Source organism: Stegodyphus dumicola, chromosome 1 (genome assembly GCF_044657685.1).
Source record: "Stegodyphus dumicola isolate Sdum_Otavi_A_Nest chromosome 1, ASM4465768v1".
Classification (NCBI taxonomy): Eukaryota; Metazoa; Arthropoda; class Arachnida; order Araneae; family Eresidae; genus Stegodyphus; species Stegodyphus dumicola.
The window spans coordinates 65,377,463-65,403,137 of record NC_140768.1 but is presented as its reverse complement, the minus strand read 5'-3'; the positions used below and the strand labels follow the sequence as shown (position 1 = coordinate 65,403,137).

The 25,675-nt window shown below is 34.6% G+C and overlaps 1 protein-coding gene across 1 annotated transcript; it reads right to left on the bottom strand.

Moving 5' to 3' along the window:
• Positions 1-19,573: 19,573 nt before the first annotated feature.
• On the bottom strand, positions 19,574-24,978 carry LOC118187915 (uncharacterized). The gene is made up of 3 exons (XM_035358205.2): positions 24,222-24,978; positions 21,277-21,425; positions 19,574-20,084 (listed from the first exon to the last, which is right to left on the bottom strand). Exons 1-3 carry the CDS (start codon positions 24,878-24,880, stop codon positions 19,936-19,938), a joined length of 957 nt encoding a protein of 318 aa, XP_035214096.1. The 5' UTR covers positions 24,881-24,978; the 3' UTR covers positions 19,574-19,935.
• Between the last annotated feature and the right edge of the window lie 697 nt (positions 24,979-25,675).

Sequence of the window (25,675 nt, the reverse complement as noted above, 5' to 3'; positions counted from 1 at the left end):
TTGTTCATGTTTATGTTCCAGTAGATTAGCGTTCTTAGCCGCACTACGCTGCAGGCAATTTTTCTCTTAAATATTTCATCTTTTAGAAAAGCAATAAAGTTTATTATACAAAGCTGATGCTTTTTAGTTCAAGGCAACTATTTGGTTCCCCAGGTGAGGCATTTAATGTGTTATTATTATATGCTTTAGAACTGTGTTTAACGAACTTTTAACTACTGATACTGCGAATCGTGTGCGTGACGTCAGAAAGATAAGCGGAAATATTTTTTGCTGCTTAAGTATCTTGTTGAAGTTATTTGTGCTTATTAATCCTTATTCGTGGTAATAATGACAGAATTAAGTGAATCTGATCTTAAAAGTTTAAGAGGACGAACGAAATCTACCCTAACGCGGCTTCACAATAGTTTCAGTAATCAGTTAAGTTTAACGGAATTAAAAGCACGATTAGAAAGGAATTGAACAAATATTTAAAGATTTGATCAATATGATGCTGCTTTACCCGAAGAAGCTTCTGAATTTGCTGAATTCGAAGCTAAATATTTTGAAACGAAAGTAATGTATCAATCCGCCATTGAATCCGTAACGGAAAGAAATGTTTTGATTTCAAATCCCACTGCAGTTGATGCTAGCTTTAAACTTCCTCGTTTAAACATTCCGAGTTTCAATGGTAAATATACTAATTGGCTTAATTTTAAAGATCTGTACATGGCGACAGTTCATACCAATCAGTCATTAGCGAAAATTCAGAAATTCCAATATTTGATAGGTTTTTTACCAGACGAACCAGCTTCTATTATTATGCACATTCTGATTTCCGAAACTACATATGATGAGGCTTGGGACAAACTGATGAATCGTTAAGATAGAAAAAATCAAATTGTAATGTCGCTTATCAGAACATTTCTTGAGCAACCCAAAATTACTAGCGCTGATTCTGTTAATCTAAGAAAACTATCTGATACATCTGATGAAGTTATCCGTGGATTAAAATCTCTTAGCGAAACGGCTTCGTCTAGAGATGTTTGGCTAATTTATTTTTTGCTGGAAAAGGTCGATCCGGAAACGCGCCATTTATGGTCACAAAAAAATGGTGAAGATAAATTTCCTACCTTAGAATGTTTTTTGGAATTCTTAAACTCAAAATGTGTTTCACTTGAAATGGTAAACACTCATAATACTGAAAAGCGAGTATCACATAAAAATCAGTGCTCTGTTTCGAAGAATGTTTCACATAATAATAAACATTCTGTTCTAAAATGTCAGCATTGCAATGGTTCTCATATTTTATCTATTATTAAAGATTATTTATTATTAAAGTGTTATAAATTTAAAGGTGCAGATATTACGACTAGGAAAAATATCATTCGGAAGAATTTATTATGCTTCAATTGTTTCGGAAATCATCAATTAAAATTTTGTTCATCGCAGACTTTGTGTTCTATTTGCAAAGCAAAACACCATACTTTACTGCATGAAGATATTAAAAGTAATAACGTAGTTGTGTCAAATTCATCTCCATCTGATGAACAAATTTCTAATTCAGACGAACAAAATAATATTTCGAGTTTTTCTATTCAGGGTCAGAGTACTTCATTTTTACCAACGGCGGCAGTAATAATTTACGATTCTGCTGGTCAATTCATCAGTGAATCATTTATTCGACACTTACGTATACGCAGACAAAATGCCCGTATTTGCGTAAAGGGACTTGGTGATTCTGAAGCAGCTTTGACTCGTGGTTATGTAAATGTAAAATAGTTTCCGAAATCTGAGTTGAAAAAAAAATGGTGTTTTAATACAAGCATATATTCTTAAAAAATTGACTTCGCATTTGCCTTCAGTAAAGATTGACAGCAATTATTTGAATTCAATTAATCTTGCAGATCCCAATTTCAGTACGTCGAAGCAAATATACATGATAATTGGAACTGACTATTTCTTTTCTCTGCTTCAGCCGTGGCAGATTGTTGGCTATAAAAATGTAATTGCGCAAAATACTATTTTTGGTTGGGTTGTATCGGGCAGAATTAAAACAGAAGGGAATACTCCGCATCCCATTAGTGTTAATCGCATTAGTTTACATATTGAGGATAACGTCGATGCAACACTTTAGCGTTTTTGGGAGTTGGAAGAATTAACGTTCCAAAATCAGAAGTCAACGGTTGAAGAAGAGTTTTGTGAGAATCATTTTAAAGAACATTATCGAGTAAACGAAAACTGCAGATTTGTTGTCCGACTGCCAATTTTCAGTAATGCTGAAGAGTTAGGCGACTCCAAACCTTTGGCTATTTCCTCGTCTTCTATCCATGGAAAGAAAATTTGATCTAGATAAAGAACTAGGTAGGCAATACAAGGAGTTTATGCAAGAATACGAAACTTTAAATCATATGGTTCCAGTTGTTCAGACTGAAGAAAATAATCAAGTATATTATCTACCGCATCATGCTGTTCTTAAACCGAGTAGCTCTACTACTAAGCTTCGTGTAGTATTTGACGGATCATGTAAACCTAAAAATTCAGTTTCTTTGAACTCTGTTTTAGGGGTAGGTGCAACACTACAACGAGATATATTTTCCATATTGCTCAACTTTCGTATACATAAAATAGCTTTTTCTGCTGACATAGAAAAAATGTACCGCCAGATTTTAGTAGATAAAGAGGATCAACATTTACAAAGAATTGTTTGGAGAGAATCTGTTAATTCAAAAATGCAGACATATAAATTATGTACAGTTACTTACGGCACTGCATCTGCACCATTTTTAGCAACACGCTGTTTGTGGCAAATTGCTTTGGATGCAGAACAGGATCATCCTCATGTATCTTCCGTTCTTAAAAATGATTTCTATGTAGATGATTGTTTATCTGGAGCAAACAGTTTAGAGGAAGCAGTTGACCTATGTTCCAAGCTTTCGCAGCTATTATAGAAACGTGGATTCAATTTAAGGAAATGGAGATCAAACTGCTCTAAGCTTCTCGAAAATTTATCCATTGATAATCATGAAGAAGGTGACCTGGAAGTTCACTCAGATGAATGTGCCAAGACTTTAGGGCTGTTTTGGAACTCTACAGAAGACGTACTTTTATTTAACATTTCTATGGATTTTGGGACTGAAATTACTAAAAGAAGGTTCATTTCTCAATCTTCTAAAATCTTTGATCCTCTTGGCTTGCTATCACCATGTATAGTCAAGTTGAAAATGTTTTATCAACAGTTGTGGTTTTTAAAACTTGATTGGGATGCACCACTGCCTAAATATTGGGAAGAGAAGTTGCAGCGACTTCAAGATCTTAAGGCTCTCAAAAATGTTAAAATTTCGAGGTGGCTTCAAACTACGTCTAGCCACATCTATCTGCATGGTTTTTGTGACGCGTCAGAATCTGCTTACGCTGCTGTTATCTACTGTGTTCAACCAACATCTTACGACAGAAATGAAGTCAATTTGGTGGTTGCTAAAACCAAAGTTGCTCCCATTAAACAAGTGTCCATACCTAGACTGGAACTCCTAGGTGCATTGCTCCTTGCCAGATTAATCAAAGCTGTCCGTAAAGCCTTCTCCAGCACTGAAATTTTCTTTCACGCTTGGTCTGACTCTAAGGTTGTTCTCTGTTGGTTAGCAACTCATCCTCGAAAATGGAAGCCTTTTGTGGCAAACAGGACTTCGGAAATATTAGATGCTATTCCCTATCAACAGTGGAGCTATATTTCGTCGAAACAGAATCCTGCCGATCTTCCTTCTAGAGGAATCGATCCTAAACTTCTACCGAGCATATCCCTATGGTGGCATGGGCCATCATTCTTAGCATTAGACAGTTCAAAGTGGCCTCTACAATGTTTTGTCAGTAATGAGACCAACAGTGATGCAACTGTCTTAGCTGAACAAAGGACAAAATCAATTTCTTGTACAACAGCTTATTTGACTAATGACACTCTGGACAATTTATTTCAGAACTGCTCTTCTTTATCTAAAATAGTTAATGTAATTTCTTTTTGCTTAAGATTTATTTCTAGGTGCAAAGAACGAGTCTTTGGTTCTGAAGATAATAAGTTAAAAAATACCTTCATCTAATGAAAGGCAAGAAGCTATGAAGTTGATTATTAAATGGATCCAGTTTGTGCACTTCCATAAAGATATAAAGGATCTCAAAAGTAATTCATCCTAAAGTCCTAAAAGTGTTTTAAGCTCACTTTTTCCTTTTCTAGATGATGTTGGTGTTTTACGGGTGAGAGGTCGGCTACAAAATTCTGACTTATCATTCAATGCTAAACATCCCATAATTATCCCAGGTCAACACAGAATTGCCTTGTTACTTGTTAAACAGTATCATGTAACTTATATGCATGCAGAGCCCAGTTTACTAGCTAACATTTTAAAGCGAAACTATTGGATTGTAAATGGTAAGAAACTTATTCAGTCTTTTATCCATAAATGTATTGTTTGTCACAGATATAAATTATCATATAATAATTAATTAATGGGAAACTTAACAAAACAAATATTAACACTTGAGAGACCATTTTTTAGCACAGATATTGATTATGCCGGTCCTGTAATTTTGAAATGTTACAAAGGTCGTTGCTTTAAGACCACTAAAGGTTATATAGCTTTGTTTGTATGTCTAGCTACCAAAGCTTACCATATTGAGGTAGTTAGCGACTTAACTGCAGATTCTTTCATTGCTGCTCTTAGGCGATTTGTATCAAGGCGTGGTACACCTCGATACTTATTTTCGGTTAATGGTACGAACTCTGTTGGCTCAAAAAGAAAATTGTCCGAATTGCAAACTCTGCTACTTTCACTTAAAAGCAATGAATTGATTTTAAATTATTTGGCTGAAAATACTATGGAATGGAAAATGATTCCACCTGCTTCTCCCCACTTTGGTGGTTTGTGGGAGTCAGGGATCAAGTCCATGAAATTTCATTTGAAAAGAATGATAGGAGAGACAAAGTTAACATTTGAAGAATTAACTACTTTACTAACTCAAATTGAAGCTGTGTTAAATTCACGCCCCTTATCTAAAACTAATCACAATGATGTAGGTAATTTAGATGCTTTGACTCCATCACATTTTTTAACTGGGGATGTTATTACTAGCATCCCAGAACAGGATTTTTCTAATATTCCCAAACCCACTTTATTAAAACGATGGGAATTATTACAGCAAATAAAACAAGGCTTTTGGAAGAGATATTATAAGAAGTATTTAAATTCCTTACAACAAAGATACAAATGGAAGGAACAACTTCCAAATTTGTCTGTAGATGATATTGTATTAATTAAGGAGGACAACATGCCTCCTGGTGTTTGGCCTTTAGGTCGCATTGTTGAAATCCATCCAGGAAAGGATGGCAATGTTAGAGTTGTTAAAGAAGAAACTGTTAATGGTTATTTTAAAAGACCTGTAGTAAAACTTTTACCATTGTCATTGCATAGGGAATGATCTATTGTTAATGCAATGGCAAGGGTGGGAGTTAATGTTGGATGTATATTTAATATTTGCATTTCTTTTTTCTTTGTATATTTTATTTTTTCACTGCTTAATTTATGTTATGATTTACAATAATCTTGTTACTGGCAACATGCTTTATTTTACTATTAAGTTTGTGTGAATGGCAACAGTTGTTCATGTTTATGTTCCAGTAGATTAGCGTTCTTAGCCGCACTACGTTGCAGGCAATTTTTCTCTTAAATATTTCATATTTTAGGAAAGCAATAAAGTTTATTATACAAAGCTGATGCTTTTTAGTTCAAGGCAACTAAAATGAGTCCCTGCTCTACGCGTAGTATTCTGATTTCTGTATATCTGTCTGGAGTGTACGAGGAGACTGCACGTCGCTTGCTTGTATTCAATATCGGCGTAGGGGTTCTGTACCTGGTGTAATGGTTCGGGTAGCCCTTCGGTACACGACACGCACATCTCTAGTTCGGATCGAAGGTAATTTGAATGCAGATTTGTACATTATTGATATCTTACGTCCAGTGGTTGGATCCTATCATCGAGGCCTGCCAAACGCCATCTTCCAACAAGATAATGCACGACCACATGTTGCAAGTCGTTGTTCTGACCTTCTTCGATACACAGGGAATTCGATTTCTGTCTGGCTTGCACGGTCTCCAGATCTGCCACCGATTGAAAACATCTGGTCATGGGTTGCTGAGAGATTGGATCGCCACCCTTCTCCAGTTATTACGGTTAAAGAAGTGTGGCATAGACTTGAATTAGCATGGAATGAGTGCCTCGTGTCTGTCATCCAACCCCAGTTCAACTCCATGCCTAACCAGGCAAGGGCCGTTTTAGATGCCAATGGTCGCAGTTGTTTCTACTAATTTCGAAACTCTGTTAACCTCCAAACTGCTTACAAATTTAATCATTTTTTCCTTCATGCCATACGGTTTACATACAATAAATATTTCTTTTGTATTTCCTTTCCTTCATGGTGTTGCAATTTTAATGGCCAGGAGTGTAGTATGCAAATTGGTTCATATGTTGCATTTTATAAAGACGTGCTTACTGTGGCGACACACTGCCTTTCTGTGGCAACCCTAAAGAATTCGTCTGTCACGAGGATCACGTGCCCAGATGATGCATCATTACGTCTACGTCTGCTTTTCTGTTTGATAGTTAGTTGCACTTAAGATTTTATAGAATTAGAAATGTCGTGAAAATAAATGTTGGTGTTTTTAAAAAGTGTCGACTCAGATTTTCGAACCTATGATTTACTTGTTAAGCAACAAATTTGGCGAGCCTGCCAGGATGAATGTCACAGGGTGACATTATCGATTTCGACACTTGATAATTTACGAAAATAAGAGAAGTTCCTAGGTGCAAACATGGATGATTTAGAAACAGTAAAACAGAAGCGGAAAGCAATTAGGAGTGCATTTACGAAAACAGCTAATAAGTTAGATGAACTGATACGATCAGATTCTCCGGATTTGGACGATTTAAAAATTTATTTAGATCAAATTTCAGAGAAGTATAAAACTTTACGAAATACGGATGACTCTTTTTTGGAACTTCTACAGAAAAAAGGCTGTACTGAAGAAGAATACGAAAGAGAATTTAGTGCAGCTCAAGAATATTACGATAAATTATCTACGTTGAAAGTAAAAGCCAACAGGAAAAAGGATAAGTGTTCACAGCCTTCTACTGGGTCAACGAATAGCGGTTCTTCATCAGGAATAGTTACAACCTCAAAACAGAAATTGCCAGAGATCGAACTGGTGAAGTTCGATGGAGACTCCCGAAAGTGGTTGACGTTTTGGACAAGGTTTAGTAAAATACATGAAGATACTCGCATCGACAAGAGAGACAAGTTTCATTATCTACTACAATCTACGAAACCTGAGATTGCGCCTAGAGCAACAGTGGAGAGTTTTCCTGCTACGGAAGAAAATTACGAAAAAGCCGTGGAGTATCTCAAAGAACGATTTGGAAACGAAAATGTTTTAATTCAAATTTATGTTAGAGAGCTATTAAAACTGGTAATCAATGACAAACAAAAGATAGACTTATTAACTCTTTATGACAAGTTGCAAACTCAACTACGCGCATTGGAAACACTCGGTTTAACTAAAGATAAATTTGCAGTTGTTTTATTTCCTTTAGTGGAATCAGCACTTCCTGCAGATTTAATACAAATTTGGGAAAGACAACAAGGTATGTCTCCTGAAACAACAGGTAAGAGTGATTTAGAGTCATTAATTGATTTTCTAAAAAGGGAAGTAGAAACTGAATTTAGAGTTAAACTTACCCGTGATGTTTTGGGTTCTGATAAAGTAAGTAATAAGAAAAATAAGTTTTTTGATATAAAACCTGTTGTTCCAACTGCATGTGAACTAATTAATGCAAATAGTAGTAAGTGTAATGATAATTTTCAAAAGTATAAAAAGTCTGATACTTGTATTTTTTGTGAAAAATCCCATTTGTCTGAAAGTTGTAAAGATGCTTCTTTAATGAGTTTAGAATGAAAGACAGATATTATTAAGAAAAAGAATGTTTGTTTTGTGTGCCTTAAGAAAACCCATAGAGCAAATCAGTGCACAGCTAAACATAGGTGTACCTTATGTAAAAATCGACATTTTGTGATTATGTGCCCTGATTTGCCTTCTAACAAAACAAAAAGTGTCACAAAGTTAGGGAATGAAGAAAACAAAACAGGCATTCTTAATAACTATGTTAAGGTATCAGATGTATATCTTCAAACTTTAATTGTAAAAATTCAGAATGGTTCTAAAGAAATGTTTGTACGAGCAATTTATGATAGTGGTTCTATGAAATCATATTTATGTAATGATGTTGCTCAAAGGTTAAATTGTAAGTGTATTGGTGAATCAAAAATTAAGCAATTTCTTTTTGGTGGAGTTGAGACTTCAGAAAATGTATATAAAAACTATGTTATTGAAGTAAGAAATATATATAGTAAATATAAGTGTAAATTAGAGGTACTTGGTAAAAACAAAATTTGTTCTGAAATTAAGCAACTCCCATCTGGTTCCTGGTTACGCGAACTTAAGTCACATGGTATCAAATTAAGTGATATAGAAAATGGTACATATAAGGTAGATAAAGAGATAAAATTACTAATTGGTGCGGATTTTGCTGGTAAGTTGCTAACTGGAAAAATTGTTCCCCTTACGTGCGGCGTCAGCGCGGTGCATACGCAATTAGGCTGGACTGTTATGGGTAAATTTACTGGCATTGAGCCAACTACGATAAATACTGCATCCCTCCTAATTTCTTCTCTGTTAGTGAAGGGTCAATGTATAAGTGATCTCTGGAAGTTAGATGTTTTGGGTATTGGTGAACCTTCCGTAAGTAAAACTATAACTCAGTTACAGGAGGATACGCAAAAATATTTTGAAGAGACTCTTACGGTAAATTCAGAGGGAAGGTACGAAGTAGCATTACCTTGGGTGTTGGATAGCTCGCTTTTACCCGAAAACAAAGTGATAGCAGAAAAATGTCTTGTAAGTACTAAAAGGAAATTAATGACTACGGGAAATTTTGACGCTTACGGAGACATTTTCCAGAACTGGTTAGCACTCAGGATAATTGAAAAAGTACCGGATAAGAATAAATATAAGGGTGTACATTATTTACTTCATAGAGCAGTTGTTAAAGAAAATAGTAGCACGAGTATAAGACCGGTGTTTAATGCAAGTTCTCATTCGCCTGGTTACCCATCATTGAACGATTGTTTATCTACTGGACCAAATTTAATAGAAATTATACCTTCGATTCTTAATCGGTTTCGCAAGAATTACGTTGGTGTCACTTCAGATATAGAAAAAGCGTTCTTGCAAATATCTATAAGGGAAAAAGATCGAGACATTTTGAGATTTATGTGGTTCAGTAGGGATAATCAAGAACAAGTTGAACTGTATCGGCATGGAAGGGTAGTTTTTGGTATTACGTGTAGTCCGTATTTATTGGCCGCTACAATACAATATCATTTGAGTGTAGTTCCCGAAAGCTTAAGTCATACAGCGGAGATTTTGAAAACATCCTTTTACGTAGATAACTGTGTGGCTAGTATGGATTCAGAAATAGAAATGAGAAAGTTTGTAAATGAATCACAAATAATTATGGCTTCGGGTCACTTTAATTTAAGATTCTCGAAATCCAATATAAGAAGTGTTGTGCCAGAGGAAGATTCCTCCACGGAAGGAGATGTGTCTGTTTTGGGCCTTGTATGGCATACAGTTACAGATACCTTATCTTGCAAAATAAGTCAAGATATAAAATTGGATGACCCAGTTACTAAAAGACTAGTTTTAGCAGTAGCTCATCAGGTGTTTGACGTTATAGGGTATACGGCTCCTGTAATGTTGATTCCAAAACTAATTTTACAGGAAACTTGGAATTTAAGGCTTAAATGGGACGATGTTCTTCCCGATGAATTAACCAAAAAGTTTAAGTTTTGGCTTAAAAAGTTGTACTTGCTATCCAGTATCCAAATACCTAGATGGGTAGGTCTCAAATCTATTAATGAAGCTGTGAGTATACATCTCTTTTGTGACAGTAGTAAAAGTGCGTATGGTGCATGCGTCTTTTTAAGAGTACAGAGTGGCAAAAAGGTGAAGGTTAGTTTGATACACGCAAGATCGAGAGTAGCTCCTTTAAAACCTATTACGATTCCTCGATTAGAACTTCTTGCTTGCAATATTGGTTCTAGGTTATTGTCTTCAGTTATTAATGATATTGGCCTACATGAAGTTCGTATTCATTGTTGGACTGACTCCTCGACGGCTTTAAATTGGATACGGCGAAATCAACGTTGGGGAGCATTCGTTTTTAATCGTGTACAGAAAATCAGGTCGTTGACCTCCCCCACTGTATGGCGACATGTCCCTGGTAGTCTCAATCCTGCTGACCTACTTTCTAGAGGTTGTTATGCAGATCAATTAATAGAACGAAAATGGTGGGAGGGACCTGATTGGTTACGGGAAGATGAGGCAAATTGGCCTAAATCTAATGATGAACCAGATGAGGATTTGGTTAATTCAGAAATACGTAAGACAGTTATTGTTACGTTGGCAAAGAGTGATAATTGTATTGGGTGGTACTATAAGTATTTCTCATCATTTAAGAAAATTGTAAGAATGTTATCATGGATATTCAGATTTTATAATAATGTACGTAAGAATAATAATAACAACCATTCTAAGGATTTGACTGTATCTGAAATAGAAAGGGGAGAAATAGCTTTAATGTTATTAATACAAAAAGAGTCGTTTAATGGTGAAACAGATGATAAGCTAAGACGACTCAGACCATTTGTCGATAGCCAGGGTCTAATAAGAGCTAAGTATAATGTTGCTTATCGTGACGACTCTAGCAGCTTTAAGTTCCCCATCATATTACCTTCTGAGCATCCAGTAGTCAAATTATTGATATTAAGTGCACACAAAGATTTGTTGCATGCAGGTACTACATTATTGATGTCGCATTTAAGAGAAAGATACTGGATCTTAAAATCACGTAAAACTATAAGGAACTGTATAAGAAAATGTGTAACATGTCAGAGATTTAAGGCCAAAAAAGGTGAGACAGTCCCAGGCGTTTTACCAAATGATAGGATTCGTGATTCAGCCATTTTTGAAATCGTAGGGTGTGATCTTGCCGGACCCTTGCATTTAAAGGATGGACGAAAATCGTATATTGTGCTCTTCACCTGTGCGTTTTATCGTGCTATCCATATGGAACTGGTTACCTTGTAGGGTTTATATTTATTTTAACTAACATTTATTTTAAGTTTAAACTATCTTTCCTGTCAAGCCTTACTTTCCCCTGGAACTGCCAATGCCAGAATATGTAAATTTTAGTAGAACGCGCAAGGATTCAAATTATCAGCGGAAGTATTATGATTTAAATAGGAAGGAAACAAGTTCGGAGTGTGATATTCTTACTTCACGAGCGCGGAGGTAGTTAGCGAGAAATTGAAGAACCCCGCGTTTCGGCCTATGTGCTTGGCGGGAAGTAGTGTTAATCGTTCAAGTGAGCTTCAAGTCTGCTTGCTGAATTAGCAGCGGTATTGTAAAACGCGGTGAGTTAGTTGTTTTAGAGAGCCTCGTAGTTAGAGTCTTGTCTTTAGTTTCTTTTCAGGTTATTATTTTTATTTGACTGCCGAGTTGGCACAGTCTGTGAGCGTCAAGAGCACGCAATTGTAATTTTTACGTTGAATAAAAAGGGACTTAAACCCTTTACAAGACTCTGTGTTTTATCCTGTTTTCACAGTCACCCCCTTGGTTGCGTGCAAGTTGGAGGCGCGCAACGTTACAACCTCATTAACAACTGAATCATTTTTCCAAGCTTTAAGGCGTTTTATCGCACGTCGTGGACGCCCTACCACCATATATTCCGATAATGGAAAAATTTTGTGGGTGCAGAGAGAGTTCTGCAAACCATTGACTGGGACAGCCTCTGCTCTAAGGCTGCTGAAAAGAGAATACAATGGAAATTTAATCCTCCATCCGCCGCTTGGTGGGGTGGATGGTGGGAGCGTTTAATACAAATTGTAAAACAAATATTAAGAAAAATTTTAGGTCGTGCTTCTCTTGGTTATGAAGAGTTACTCACTGTCTTGTGTGATTGTGAAAGAATTGTCAACTCAAGACCACTTACGTACGTGTCTGACGATATTGAAGATCCCTTGCCTTTAACTCCAGAAAAATTTCTGCATGAAACTCTACAGTCGGGTGTACCTGATATTGACAATGTGGACAAAGAAAAATTGAGTAGAAGAGCGAAGTATCTCCAGAGAATGAGAGAATTGTTAAGAGTGAGATTTCGCTCTGAGTATCTAGGGCAGTTAAGACAGCAGTCTACCAGAAATTACAAAAATAAACCTCTCTCTGTAGGAGAAATTGTCTTGCTGGAGGATCAAAATAAAAACCGTGCATATTGGAATTTAGCTCGCGTTATTCGAGTGATCCCTGGTCGAGATGGCAACATAAGAGTTGCTCTTGTAAAAAGTAATAATTCAGAGTTCTTGAGACCAATACAGAGATTGTTTAGACTGGAACTGGATAATATAATAGATAATACTCAAAATGAGCAAGTTCCTTTCACCACCAGTAGTGGTAGAGTTGTAAAATCACGAATAATGTAATTTATGTCTTTGACAGTTATTATGATTAATTTTTGTGCTATTATTGTTGTATTATTCCTCAGTATTAATTTTGTTTTCAAGTAATATGATTTAAGTATTAAGTAATTTTCTTTGTTATATAACCATCATTTATATTGATGTAAGTTTTATGTTTTGAGTGTATAGCCATCCACTCAAAAGTTGGGAGAATTGTGGCGACACACTGCCTTTCTGTGGCAACCCTAAAGAATTCGTCTGTCACGAGGATCACGTGCCCAGATGATGCATCATTACGTCTACGTCTGCTTTTCTGTTTGATAGTTAGTTGCACTTAAGATTTTGTAGAATTAGAAATGTCGTGAAAATAAATGTTGGTGTTTTTAAAAAGTGTCGACTCAGATTTTCGAACCTATGATTTACTTGTTAAGCAACACTTACATTTGTTCAGCTGAAAAGCAGAAAGAAGCTGTTTTTGTAATTTGTTGAAGGTGTTGATAATAGAGTTCGAAAGGAAGACCCTAAAATTTATCAAAATCATCAGTATTAATATTTCAAGCTAAGGAAACTAAGATCGGAGCGTTCTTTTTACAAGCGAATAGTTTTTAGTGTTATAAATCTCTCACAACACCATCAGTACATTATCCACTGCCCACTGTTCTCACAAAAAAGCTTTTCACGCAGTTTTGAGAGTTCTGTGCTAGTTTTCAATCATATTTCTGGCCTGGGATAGAAACGCTCAAATATGGATAAGTTCAACAACAACAAAAATCAAAAAATCCCTAAGCAATGAACTGGATGTCATTCGAATCGGTGACATTGTGTTGTAGCAGTGATTCCAAGTATGCAAAGCATTAATTCACAATTTTGTACACAGTTTTAACTACTGTTTGAATTTCAAAATCAAGCAGTGGTTTTGCCCAACCTAAATTATGACAAATCATCATCGAGCTATAGGTATGATTTTATGATGGCGGAAAGTAGAGCGATAAGATCGGCTAGATGAATTCGGTAAAATCGTTTATTTGCGTAGGTCTTATGTTGAACCTGACTCTCTGTATGTTGGGTTATTTTACACTCATGTCCATAAATTAAGGATAATTCGGAGTCACGCGGAAATCGAACTCTAAAATAAATATATCACCTATAAAATCACTACACACATCTTCAAGAATCATATGCAAATTTCAGGAAGTAACCAGATGACACCGATGGTACGTCACAATGACGAGAGTGTAAGAGAGTGATATATAAGGAATACAGGCGAAGAAGTAAAATTGTTCGCAGGCACTTTATAAGCATTTCAGAGTCACAACCGAATAGTTATGACACAAAGGACGCATTTGGATGATTTTTTACGTGGTAGAATTATCGGCCTGGAATTATCGGTCTGGAATGTGAGCGTACCCAACTGGAAGTATCAGACGAACTTGGAATTTCCCAGAGTGTCATCTCCAGGCTTTGGCAACGATTCCAAGATTAAGATGATGGTAATGTGAGTAGACGTTACAGTACAGGTCGCCCAAGAGTTACAACGCCGAATGAGGACCGGTATTTGGCAGTTACTGCCAAAAGAAACAGGCGGAGCACAGCCTCAGACCTGTCTCGTCAACTCTCTTCAACCACTCGTACGACAATTTCAAGGCAGACCGTGTACAGACGCTTAGCGCAGATTGGTCTGTATGCTCGTAGACCTATCAGATGCATTCCACGTACCGCAACTCAATGTCGCCTGCGGTTAGCCTGGAGTAGAGAGCATGCGTTATGGACACCGCAACAGTGGGCTTGTGTGATGTTTTCAGACGAGTCCAGATTAAGCTTACAATCTGATTCTCGCCGGACTTTCATATGGAGAGCTCCAGGTACCCGTTGCCACCAAGAAAACATTATTGAACGACACCGCTACGGTAGTGCAGGAGTGCTCGTTTGGGGTGGAATTATTCTGTGTTCCAGAACTGACCTGCATGTTCAAATTGGAACCTTGACAAGCCAAATCTATCGGGACGTCATTCTGGAACAACATGTACGTTTGTTTCGGGGCGCCAATGGCGCACAATTTGTGTTTATTGATGACAACGCTCGTCCTCACGGTGCAAACATCGTAAGCGAATGCTTTCAATCGGAGGATATCACCCGTATGGACCATTCTCACCGGACTTGAATCCAGTAGAGCACATGTGGGACATGCTTGGCCGATGAGTTGCAGCCCGTCAACCTCCTCCTACATGTCTACCGGAACTTCGGAGAGCATTGCTTTTTGTGTGGTGTAATATCCCCCAAGATCAGATCGCTAATTTGATACTCAGCATGCCTATGCGTTGTTCGGACTGTATTGCATCGTCTGGGAGACATGCAATGTATTAACAATCATACCAACCCATGTAATATTGGTTTTTTGTAAATAGGTTTTTTTTTGTAATTTGCTCCAGGGAGAAAAAATCGCTAATTTTTTTAATAATATCAAACATATAACATCTTTTTTTGCTCTTTACCTTTTGTTTAATAAATAAGCTTTACAAATAAGTCAAATTTGTTTTGCTTATAACTCTTCCTTTGCCTGATTTTACATTATCCTTAATTTATGGACATGAGTGTAGTTTGCTCAAGGAATAAATTATTGTTGCAAGCAATCAGCAACTATATCCGGACATACATATCGATCTCGTAATCTTCATACAAGGGCGAGACAAGTTTTGCGTTACCTGAAGCCTTTGTGATAAAAAAACGAATTTCTGCTTGAATCTGCTAGAATCGAATTCATATTACCGTATAACCTTATAATTTCTTTCACTTAAAAAAGATGTATTTATTCAGCAAAAGCTACTTAATGTGTGTTTGTACTTTGCAATCCATTGGGTTAAAGCAAGCAGACCTTTCAACTCTGGAAATACTGACATTAGAAATGCTATCAATTCATTTAATACGAGGAGCGCCAGATGTAAAGTGCGCGATAGAGTTTAACTGGCGTTACTACCATGGTCAAGCACTCAGTACGTTTAATGAAAAAAGGCAAACGTGTTATATATGTATCATGTAAAATTCCTTTCCTCGATCCTACAACAAAAATATTTGATTACTGAATAAGTTGTAAATAATTCTCAATCACATGCAGAATATCTGTTGTTAGCCTCTGGACGTTTAAGTGAAAAGAAAGGCTGTAAACCCTAAAATTTAACTTGGTGTGATGACGTTTCAATGACAAAGTCTTACGCATCCATCTTTAATACCAAATGTGTGTCTAAAGCAGGTTGGGATAAAAGACCTACTTTGGTATTTTTAATATTTTTACATCTCTAATGTTTTATTGGACTCGTCGGTGCACAAGATTTCGGAATTCTGAAATTTACAGTACTGTGTAGCATAATTATAAGGACAATTTGAACATGAATTACACTCGCTATATTAAGAAAATACAATTCAACATACCAAAAAATTTATTATAGCTCGAAATTTCTGAAGTATTTCTGTACACCAAATGTTCCTATATAAATATCATCTAAACATACGAAAGCAAATTCGAATCCTTGAAAAGCTTCATTGGTGAAGTGCTGAAATGTTTGGGCAACGTGTGAGAAGTGAGAAAGCGTAAAAAAGGCCTTAGAAATTAGTCGTTATCGCCGTTTTAGAAACGTTATCTAGTTAGATGGGCAAGATAACACTGGGTTAAATCAATTTTAGAAAAATATTTTGAGTGCAAATTTTGCATAAAAGTCTTCATAAATTTTTTGCATTTTTTTTAATCGTGACTTTTTCCCTGTACCGTTGTAGATGGCTGTAGTTTCCTGTTATATGATTACGCCTTGATTTCAAAAGATCATGAATGCAGTTTTCTTTCGACCGAAATAGTCTTAGATTTGCTAGCAACAGAACTGGGTTTGAAAAGAAAAATAAATCGTTATTACCGATGATTTGTTCCAGTAAATTCAGCCTCGTTTCGTGGTACTTTTGGAACTTAAATATTCAATAAAAACAATCGAATTTCGATTTTGAATACATATATATTATTATTTTCTAATTATTTATGATGAAATAAAACGAAAAACTCAAATGACTTTATTTTCCCTTCAGACGCCAACAAGATTCGTATTATTATGGAGTTATAATAGCTCGAGGAATTTCAAAAAATTAGTAATTCAACCATAAAATATAATTAAGAAACGCTTTCGAAAATATATAAATCTATGCATGCATTTTAAAATTTTCTTATGTTACTCGAATCGAATCGAAATCTTATCAGCCTTGGTTTGCAAATAACTTCTTAGGGAATAAGAGATACGCCACATTAAGAATAAGAATCATTTATCATTTAACATCATAAGTTGTAGCTTCCAGCTGTTTATATGTCTGTTATAACGACTAACATATTGAATGAGGTAATTCAGAACTGTAGCTCTAACATTTCTGCAAAAATTCTAAGCTGTTATCAGAATTCAGCTGACGATAACTTGAAGTTTTAAACTAAGATGCTGTAAAGTAATTTGGTTATTTTTTATTCTCAAGTCTTGAAAAATGTGCAGAGCCTTCACGGGAATTCTAAATGCGGGTCTCTCGATATGCATCGAGTGTGCTTCCACTTATACCACGATGTCATGCGGAAAGGAGGGAGAAAAATACACTTACTACAGTTACTTTATGCACTCCCCCCTTTTAAAGGGCGATTGCGGAGGAAGGGACCCAACCGCCAGATTTTGGTGGTGAGGAATTATCGTGCCCCGCGTTTTCAGCACGGGGTCCACTTTAGAGTCATTCGGTTCTTTAATGCTGGAGACGGGAAAATTGTGTAATGTTCTCGCCGGGATTCGAGCTATGGACGCGTCGAGTGTGCTTCCAGTTAAACCACGAAGGCATATGGAAAGGAGGGAGAAAATACCTTATGGTGCAAACTGAAACATCTTGGAGATAAATGCTCATTCAAGGTTACCTTTAGCTCTTTGGATTGTAGAGCTTTTAGTGCTTTCCTGTATTTAAGGATGTGGCAGACTTGAGAAAATCTGTATACATAAACACAAGCTTAATTATTTGTAGATATAAGATTCTCTCAGTTTCTGCTTGAAAAATTCAGTTGAAGTTTAGTACTTGAATACATATTCATAAGCTCTTCCGTTCGCAAAGGAGAAGTAGGATCTTTTGCGTAGGAGTTATGATTTATAAAAGTAAACTTTTCATTCAGTAAAATATCAATATATATTAATTGAATAATGTTGTGAATTGTGATTATGCTATTATATTCATATTACTAACTACATCTGTAATCTATAGGCCTAAAACAGTAAAACATTTATTTTAATGGCTAAGATATCAAACCAGGAGTTACTACCTAATTGAATTTTTAAAATGTTGCATATTACAAGTTCTGATTAAACTTTTAGAAGCCCTGAATCATTCTCATGCAGGAGTCAATTCATCAGATTTTCCTTGGCGAAATAAAGAATTAGTGTACAGTTATAAGCGTTTTTGTTTTGACTTAATATTTCTTAAAAACGGCTTGCTCCCATGATGTTAGATTTCAAATTTTGAGTTTACATACAGATAATGTACTTGTGACAGGAATTGCCTCGTCTTACAAAGTCAGTTTTGAGAGTTTAATTACAGCTAATTCAAATGCATCAATAAATAATTATATGTTATTTATCTTTATGTAAATAATCTTGTACACTCTGTATGACGGGCTGAGCTACATACATAGTTGAAAGGTAAACCGCCAACTAATAATCCAGACTTCCTGGGCTCGATACGCGAATCTTTAGCAACAAATACCAGCAGTGTCTTCAGAAAGAACAATCTCTGTTGTTTCTGTGGTCTTTTGATAGAGCCGCCTTTCTTTCATGAAACAAATACAAGGAATTTAGAATTAGATTTTAACATTTTCATCCCTGGAGGTTCGTATTATTCATTGAGCGAAGAAGCCCACCACTAAAGATCTAAAATTAATAATATCTTGGAATAAGTCATCTATAATACCATGCTATTATAAAAAAGCTTCAGATTTTCTTACCTTTTTGTTTTTGACCCCTATTATGTTGTAGGGTTTATATTTATTTTAACTAACATTTATTTTAAGTTTAAACTATCTTTCCTGTCAAGCCTTACTTTCCCCTGGAACTGCCAATGCCAGAATATGTAAATTTTAGTAGAACGCGCAAGCATTCAAATTATCAGCGGAAGTATTCTGATTTAAATAGAAGGAAACAAGTTCGGTGTGATATTCTTACTTAGCGAGCGCGGAGGTAGTTAGCGAGAATTGAAGAACCCCGCGTTGCGGCCTATGTGCTTGGCGGGAAGTAGTGGTAATCGTTCCAGTGAGCTTCAAGTCTGCTGAATTAGCAGCGGTATTGTAAAACGCGGTGAGTTAGTTATTTGAGAGAGCCTCGTAGTTAGAATCTTGTCTTTACCTTCTTTTCAGGTTATTATTTTTATTTGACTGCCAAGTTGGCACAGTCTGTAAGCGTCAAGAGGACGCAATTGTAATTTATTACGTTGAATAAAAAGGGACTTAAACCCTTCAAAAGGCTCTATCTTTTATACAGTTTCACAGTCACCCCCTTGGTTGCGTGCAAGTTGGAGGCGCGCAACGTTATAATGTCTATTTCAGAATTACTGTGCTTGACTGAATATCAGATGTAAAAATATAAAACAAGTTTGGGTTTATTGAATGGAACTTTTCAATGCTTTGAAGGAATCAGATTATTTTCTCTTTTTTAAAGTGAAATATTGTCCTAAAAGACAAAACTCTGGGAGCATTTCGAAATGTAATGAACACGTTAGAAACAAATTAAGTAGCGTTTCAGCTGCCCAGTTTACAAGTATTTATAAATTATATTAATACTTTAAGCAGTATACAACGTCAGAAATACTGTATGTAGAAGGCTATGCTATGATAGAGCTGTTTTTACTCAACTAAAGTTTTTATGAATTCGAATTAAAACTTTGAAGACGACTTTGTGTGTCTAACTGGAAATGGTTTTCAGAAATAAGAAATTAGGCAAAAAATAAAGATGCTTTATTTTGAAAAATGTTTACAAAATTAAAATTCATAAATAATTTTTCTAACCTTTATACAAAATCACCAAAGCAATACTAAAAAAATTCCAATCACTGTTATCTATTTACATGTTACAAAGTCTAAACATGTAATCATTTTTATATCAAATATGTTTAACAAATATGATGGCTATAATGCATCACGTGTAAAATACAAGGATTCTAAAGAAAATGCAATTAATAGCGAAATATGTGATAATTATCATATACAACATTATTAATAAAACTTCGAAGAAAAACATCAATAAATATTTACTCTCTTTTCGATCTAAAAATAACGAAATTAGATGATGGCAATGCTACATGATGTTACTATCCCATCCATAATATACCTCCCAAATTGGTTTTCCAGCTACTTCTTTAGGAGCAACGCAGTCACCTTTCAAGTTCTTGACTCGAGGAAGCTTCTTCAGCCATTCCAACTTCCCATCACACACTATTTTGTTTTCTGCAATGAAAAGGACATATTTTTTCATATACACAGACTTATATATATATATATAGTTAAGAAATTTAAAATTTAGGTTATTAATTATTAATTATCGGCATGCGGAGAAATTATTTAAAGACTCTATAGATGATAATCAAATTAGAAATGGTGGCTAACCAGCTAATTAGAAGAACAGAGATAGAATTTGAAATGAGAAGAAAATAATAAAATAAAGATATAATAATATAAGAACTAGTGGTACTTTTCCGTTTCGCCGGCGCAAACGATAAAGTCGCCAATAATGGTATAACTGATGCCAAACGGAATATCTTTGCTGGTAACCTTTTACCCTTCATTTTCAAAACAAGTCGCAGCCATTTCTTATCAGATTGATTCTTTCTTTCAATACTGACATACAATTACATAGAAGTTTTACAAGATAGCTAAATGTTTTGCCCTAAGACCATTCGCGGTAATTGATTAGGATGCAATAAAACCACTCACTCGAAGGCGAAAATATAGAAAAGGCAAAATCAAGGGTTAAATTCTTCAAATCTAATGACAATGCACTAGCGAAGTAAAGCACTGCCGTTTTGCATAATTTCTGAGTAAGCTATTCATACAAATTGAAATAATTCTTGCATTTAAACTTGTACGTCATAAGATCTCATTTAAAATTTAACTTGAAATTAATGTAGATAATTACTGAGAGAATTAGATTTTTGTAGCGTAGTTTACGTGAGATAAGATCACTTCGGGTCACGTGATATGCACCGGCGAATCAGGATGAAAACCTAAATAATAACTGCGCATTCCTCATTTCAACGCTTAAAATTTTCTCAGGAGTTTCAAAGGGGACAACTGCGAGCATCTTTGCAATTAGCAGATTTAGATGTTCATCAACTAAATGTTCGTGCAGAGCTACGGAATGATACGCCCCTTGATACCGATTATTGCGTGACTTCGATAATGTATTTAACGGCATATCATATACTCTTGAAAGATATAAATTGCTGATCATATATTCTGAAACTATAAATCTAGTCAAATAATCTAATCAATAAAATTATTATTCGCTTTTTTGTTTTACGATTTGGGTAAGTTCAAGTGATAAGAATCCGTGAATATATCAATAGTTTTATTTCATATATACACGAATAAGATAAAAGCCTAAAAAATGCAATTATTTGAGAATGTATTTTGCAGTTACCTATCAGAATAACATCAAACAGATTTTCCCATACTGATAACCATGTCATTTCTGGTAAGGTTTTTAAGTTGTTTTCAGCCAGGAGGACATGTGTCAAGGAAGGCATAAGAAAGAAGAAGTCAAATGGCAATGTCTCGATCTCATTGTCACTAAAATAAGAAATTCATGTTTTATAATTCATATTCTTATTGATTTAAACTGTAATATTATACAGTATATTAGAAGAGAGAAGAGAAATCAACAAACTCAAGTTTTATAATTCATATTTACATTTGTTTTGAACTGTAATATTGCATAGTATAATAGAAGAGAGAAGAGAAAATAACAACTTCCAAGTTTTATAATTCCTATTTGTACTCATTTTAAACTGTAATATTACACAGTGTATTGGAAAAGAGAAGCTATAAAAATTTTATCTCTTTAAAGAGTTACTTAATATGGCCTTTCCAATTAGAAACTTAAAAAAAGAAAATCTAAAAATACACTGTGAAATATTACAGAATACTTTCAATACTGTGTAAAGGACGTTTTTTTAAATATTATATTTGATGTTTTATAATGTTCCCATTGAGAAAATATCTTAGTTAATAAAACATTCATGGTGCATTAATAAGTTAGATTAGACCGTTTCTGACATTTACATGCAAAAGCTGTATGTATATGCTTTCATGATCCAGATACATATTTTAAAACAAACGTCATCGTTTTCTCCATATGACACCATTTATGTCCAAAACGTTTTGTTGCAACTCTCAGGACTACAACGTGCAGGTTACAAATTAAATAATCACAGCAGGGATTATTAATATGAATATTTTAATATGGATATCACACACAAGCGGAAAACGTTACATTCCTTTAACAAGCGCATACATATAACTGAGTGAAAAGGGAATTCCCCAGCTTAGTTCGCAGTTAAAGGAAAAAGAAATAATAATAAAAAATAGTCCAATCAAATGCGGCGCTCCTTCTGTGGACTTCGCACAGCCGTTACTTAATCGTCTGTCTGCAGCAGCCGTCTCCAACACGTTTCATGAGCAGTTTTTCTTCATTTGTTCGCAAAATTTAAGAATTAAGGTTTGAATAATAATGGACCTTGAAATCCTATTTTGATGTGTAATGCATTTTTGAATATCAAGTCGAAATTTGCACAAAATTGTAAAATATGCGGAAAGTTTTGTATTTAAGTTTCTAAGCATCATGAGCTGCTTATTAAATGAAATACATTAATTTACGCGGATCGTGCAAAACTCAAAGTACATTTACAGACCATGTAATATGAAAATTGATTTTAAAAAAATCCTGTAGAAATTTGCAATTGAGGAAAGGCGTCTAGAATCAGCATTTAAAAGAATTAAATTTGTGGCTATCTTCATCAATTTGTTTGTATCAGAAATGTCTGTAGGCTTACGCTTTATTATTTGCATAGCCTGAAATTGTTATTCAAATATTTCAGAGTTGTTCCGAAGCATAAAGATTATACAAAATTGTTACTGACATAACTGATAAGTACTAAATATAAATTTAAATTCTATAATAAAAGTGACTAATTTAGATGTAATTTGGTTGCACAACTAATTTGAATTTACTCCTATATGACTAACGTCCTTTTCATATCGCTCTACAGACATGATTTATTTAATTCATCTCGTACACTATTAAATGCTTAATAAGGCTTCTTGACACTCGACAGAAAGCACTTTTTTTTAAGTAAACATTACTTTATGAGCATTAATGACATACTAGTATTACAAAACAGCTATAGAGCTAGTATAATTCAATGAAATAAGTTTCGTGTGAGTACAGTTTAAAAGGTAAAAAATGAAGGCTCATGTTACATAAGTTAATTACATAATTTGCATAAGCTAATTTCTACTCAAATTATACAAATTAATGTAAAATTCGTCAATGACGTAGCATGCCGCTCACTGTTTTTGCGGTCATATCCTAAATCCAGTTCTCGAACTGCTAAACTACCAAAAGAACTTGATCAATCCTGCATATAGTACTGATTTTGAAGCTAAAGATTTTACACAATATACGAAATATCACTATCTCAGCACAAATGCTTTCATTTTATCTCGTATAAGCAAGATGGAGATTCATTAATAAAACTGAAGACTATTTTTGGCCCTACAGCGCTGCATTCGTAGTGTATATGTTTTATAAAATTAACCCTTTTAAAGGTCACTTCTGCGTTTGTTTTGTAAAACTGAACGAAATTAAAATTTAATTGAATTAAAAATCATTCAATATATACTGAATTATTTGTCTTTATTTTCATATTTAAAACTATATTAGCACTATAATTAAGATTTCAATGGTATATGTATATTTGAAATTTTAATTGATTGGTATTATTTAATTTTGTTATTTTACTGGTAATGGGTATATTTGAGAAATAAATAGCTAACTAAAAGGGATCGATCGTATACTATATCAATACATAATGTTTTACATTTAAATTAATATATTTTCATCCACACGATAAATAATCAGAAGTTTACTTCAATTATGTCTAGATTATTGTTTTTTTTTTATTGTTTTGCATAGATCACTGCTATCAATTATAATTCTAAATTCTCATTTCTGTGATTTACGTTATCAAATGTTTTCTAATATAAAATTTTGAATTTTTGTGGAAAAGAATATATTTTTCTTTTTTAGCATATATGTTTTGAAACGTTTGTAACTATTATGCTCAAAATTGGATTTAAATTTTTTTAAAATAATATATTAAAATGTGTAGATAATAAATAATAAAAATAATATCTAATATAATAAGTAAATAAGTAGTACCAGATAAAAGTTCTAAACTAATCTCCAATTATACACTGCCACCTGCAAAAACTCGTAGCAATATTAACAAATTAAATCAAAAATTTAAACCTAATTCATATTCAAACAAAGCAGTTTTAGATAATTGAAAAGAAAATATACTTTACGTTAGATCAATGGTCTCCAGATGCTCGGCTGGGTATGGAAATAATGATCTGCTCACCTTAATGATTTGATTGTTAGCCATAGATATACTCTTTAATTGTGACAGTGTAGAAAATGCACCTCTTTCGACTTCGATTATATTATTGTCGTCTAAGACGAGTTTACGAACATTAGGAACTTTTCCTTTCAACCATGTACCTTGGATCTTTGGCAGGTTATTGAACTTCATTCTAAACTCTTCAAGTTTGCTAAGGCGTGCCAAAGTGAAATCATCTTTGCTTTTGATCACAGAATGTTTTCCAACGGACAAGTAGTACAAAGTATCATCCAAACCTGTAAACGCAGGCTGTGAGAATTTTAATGTGGAATTCTCAACTGTTAATCCGTTGATATAAGTGTTATGAAACAAATCACTCGGCAATACCTCTGTGATGTATAAACGATGTAAAAGGACTTTAGTCACATAGTATTCGCGCATGATTTTAGAAGCTCTTACGAGACTGGAACTGGAATTGAAATTGGCACATCCGACAAAGAGACCAGATGCCAATTGTCTGCAATAGCATGGTTCCAAATCTTTCTCAGGAGGGCAAACCGTAATAGCGCTAGAAGCAAAAGCAACGAATAACGCAGAAAGAGTAAATACTGGAATTAAAAACATCACCGTTGAACGTACTTAGGACAGTTAACAGTTAACAGCAACTTCACTTCTGAAACCTAAGTGAGCGAATGATCAGGATAGCATTTAGGTTAGCTAGCACTTACTTTCTGTCTGTGCATCACGGATGTGGTTTATCTGATGATGTCAAAATTTCGATTTGTTACAATACAATTTATCGCTTGTAACAAATTTGACGTAGTTGATAAGTTAACTGTGTCTTGAGAAAGGGAAAAGCTGTTTGAAATGACACCTGCTGAGCTTCATTTTAAAATGTTTAGAAAAAAGATTGCCGTTATAGCAGCAGAAATCTGTTCGTATCACTTGTGCTATGAAATATGAAAGCAAGTTCCAATAGTAATGCAATAATAATGCAATTCACAATAATAATGCAATTTCAATAATTCCAAACAAAGATTACCTTAGAAAGTGAGAAGAAAACTAAATAATTAATGTAATTTTGCAGTTACATTAATATTTACAATGCGGCAACACCCAGTAATTATTTAATTCTGTGAAGCTTGTTTTATCAGTTGACGGGCGGTCACACTCAGACTGGATTAGAAGTTCCGGATGTCGGACTGAGATACTGTTACGCAAATGAAGGGCGTCGCAAAAGGGAAATTTATATGCGTTTTCCACATCTGCCGTTTTATTTTTTTAATACAATTATTAGTCAGCGTATGTGCGTTTTCATCATCAATGAGGAATTAATAAACATTGTGTTCCAATTATATTTATAGTGATGAATATTCTCATCGCTCAATGTTATCATCGGTTAATAGTGTAAAAATAGTA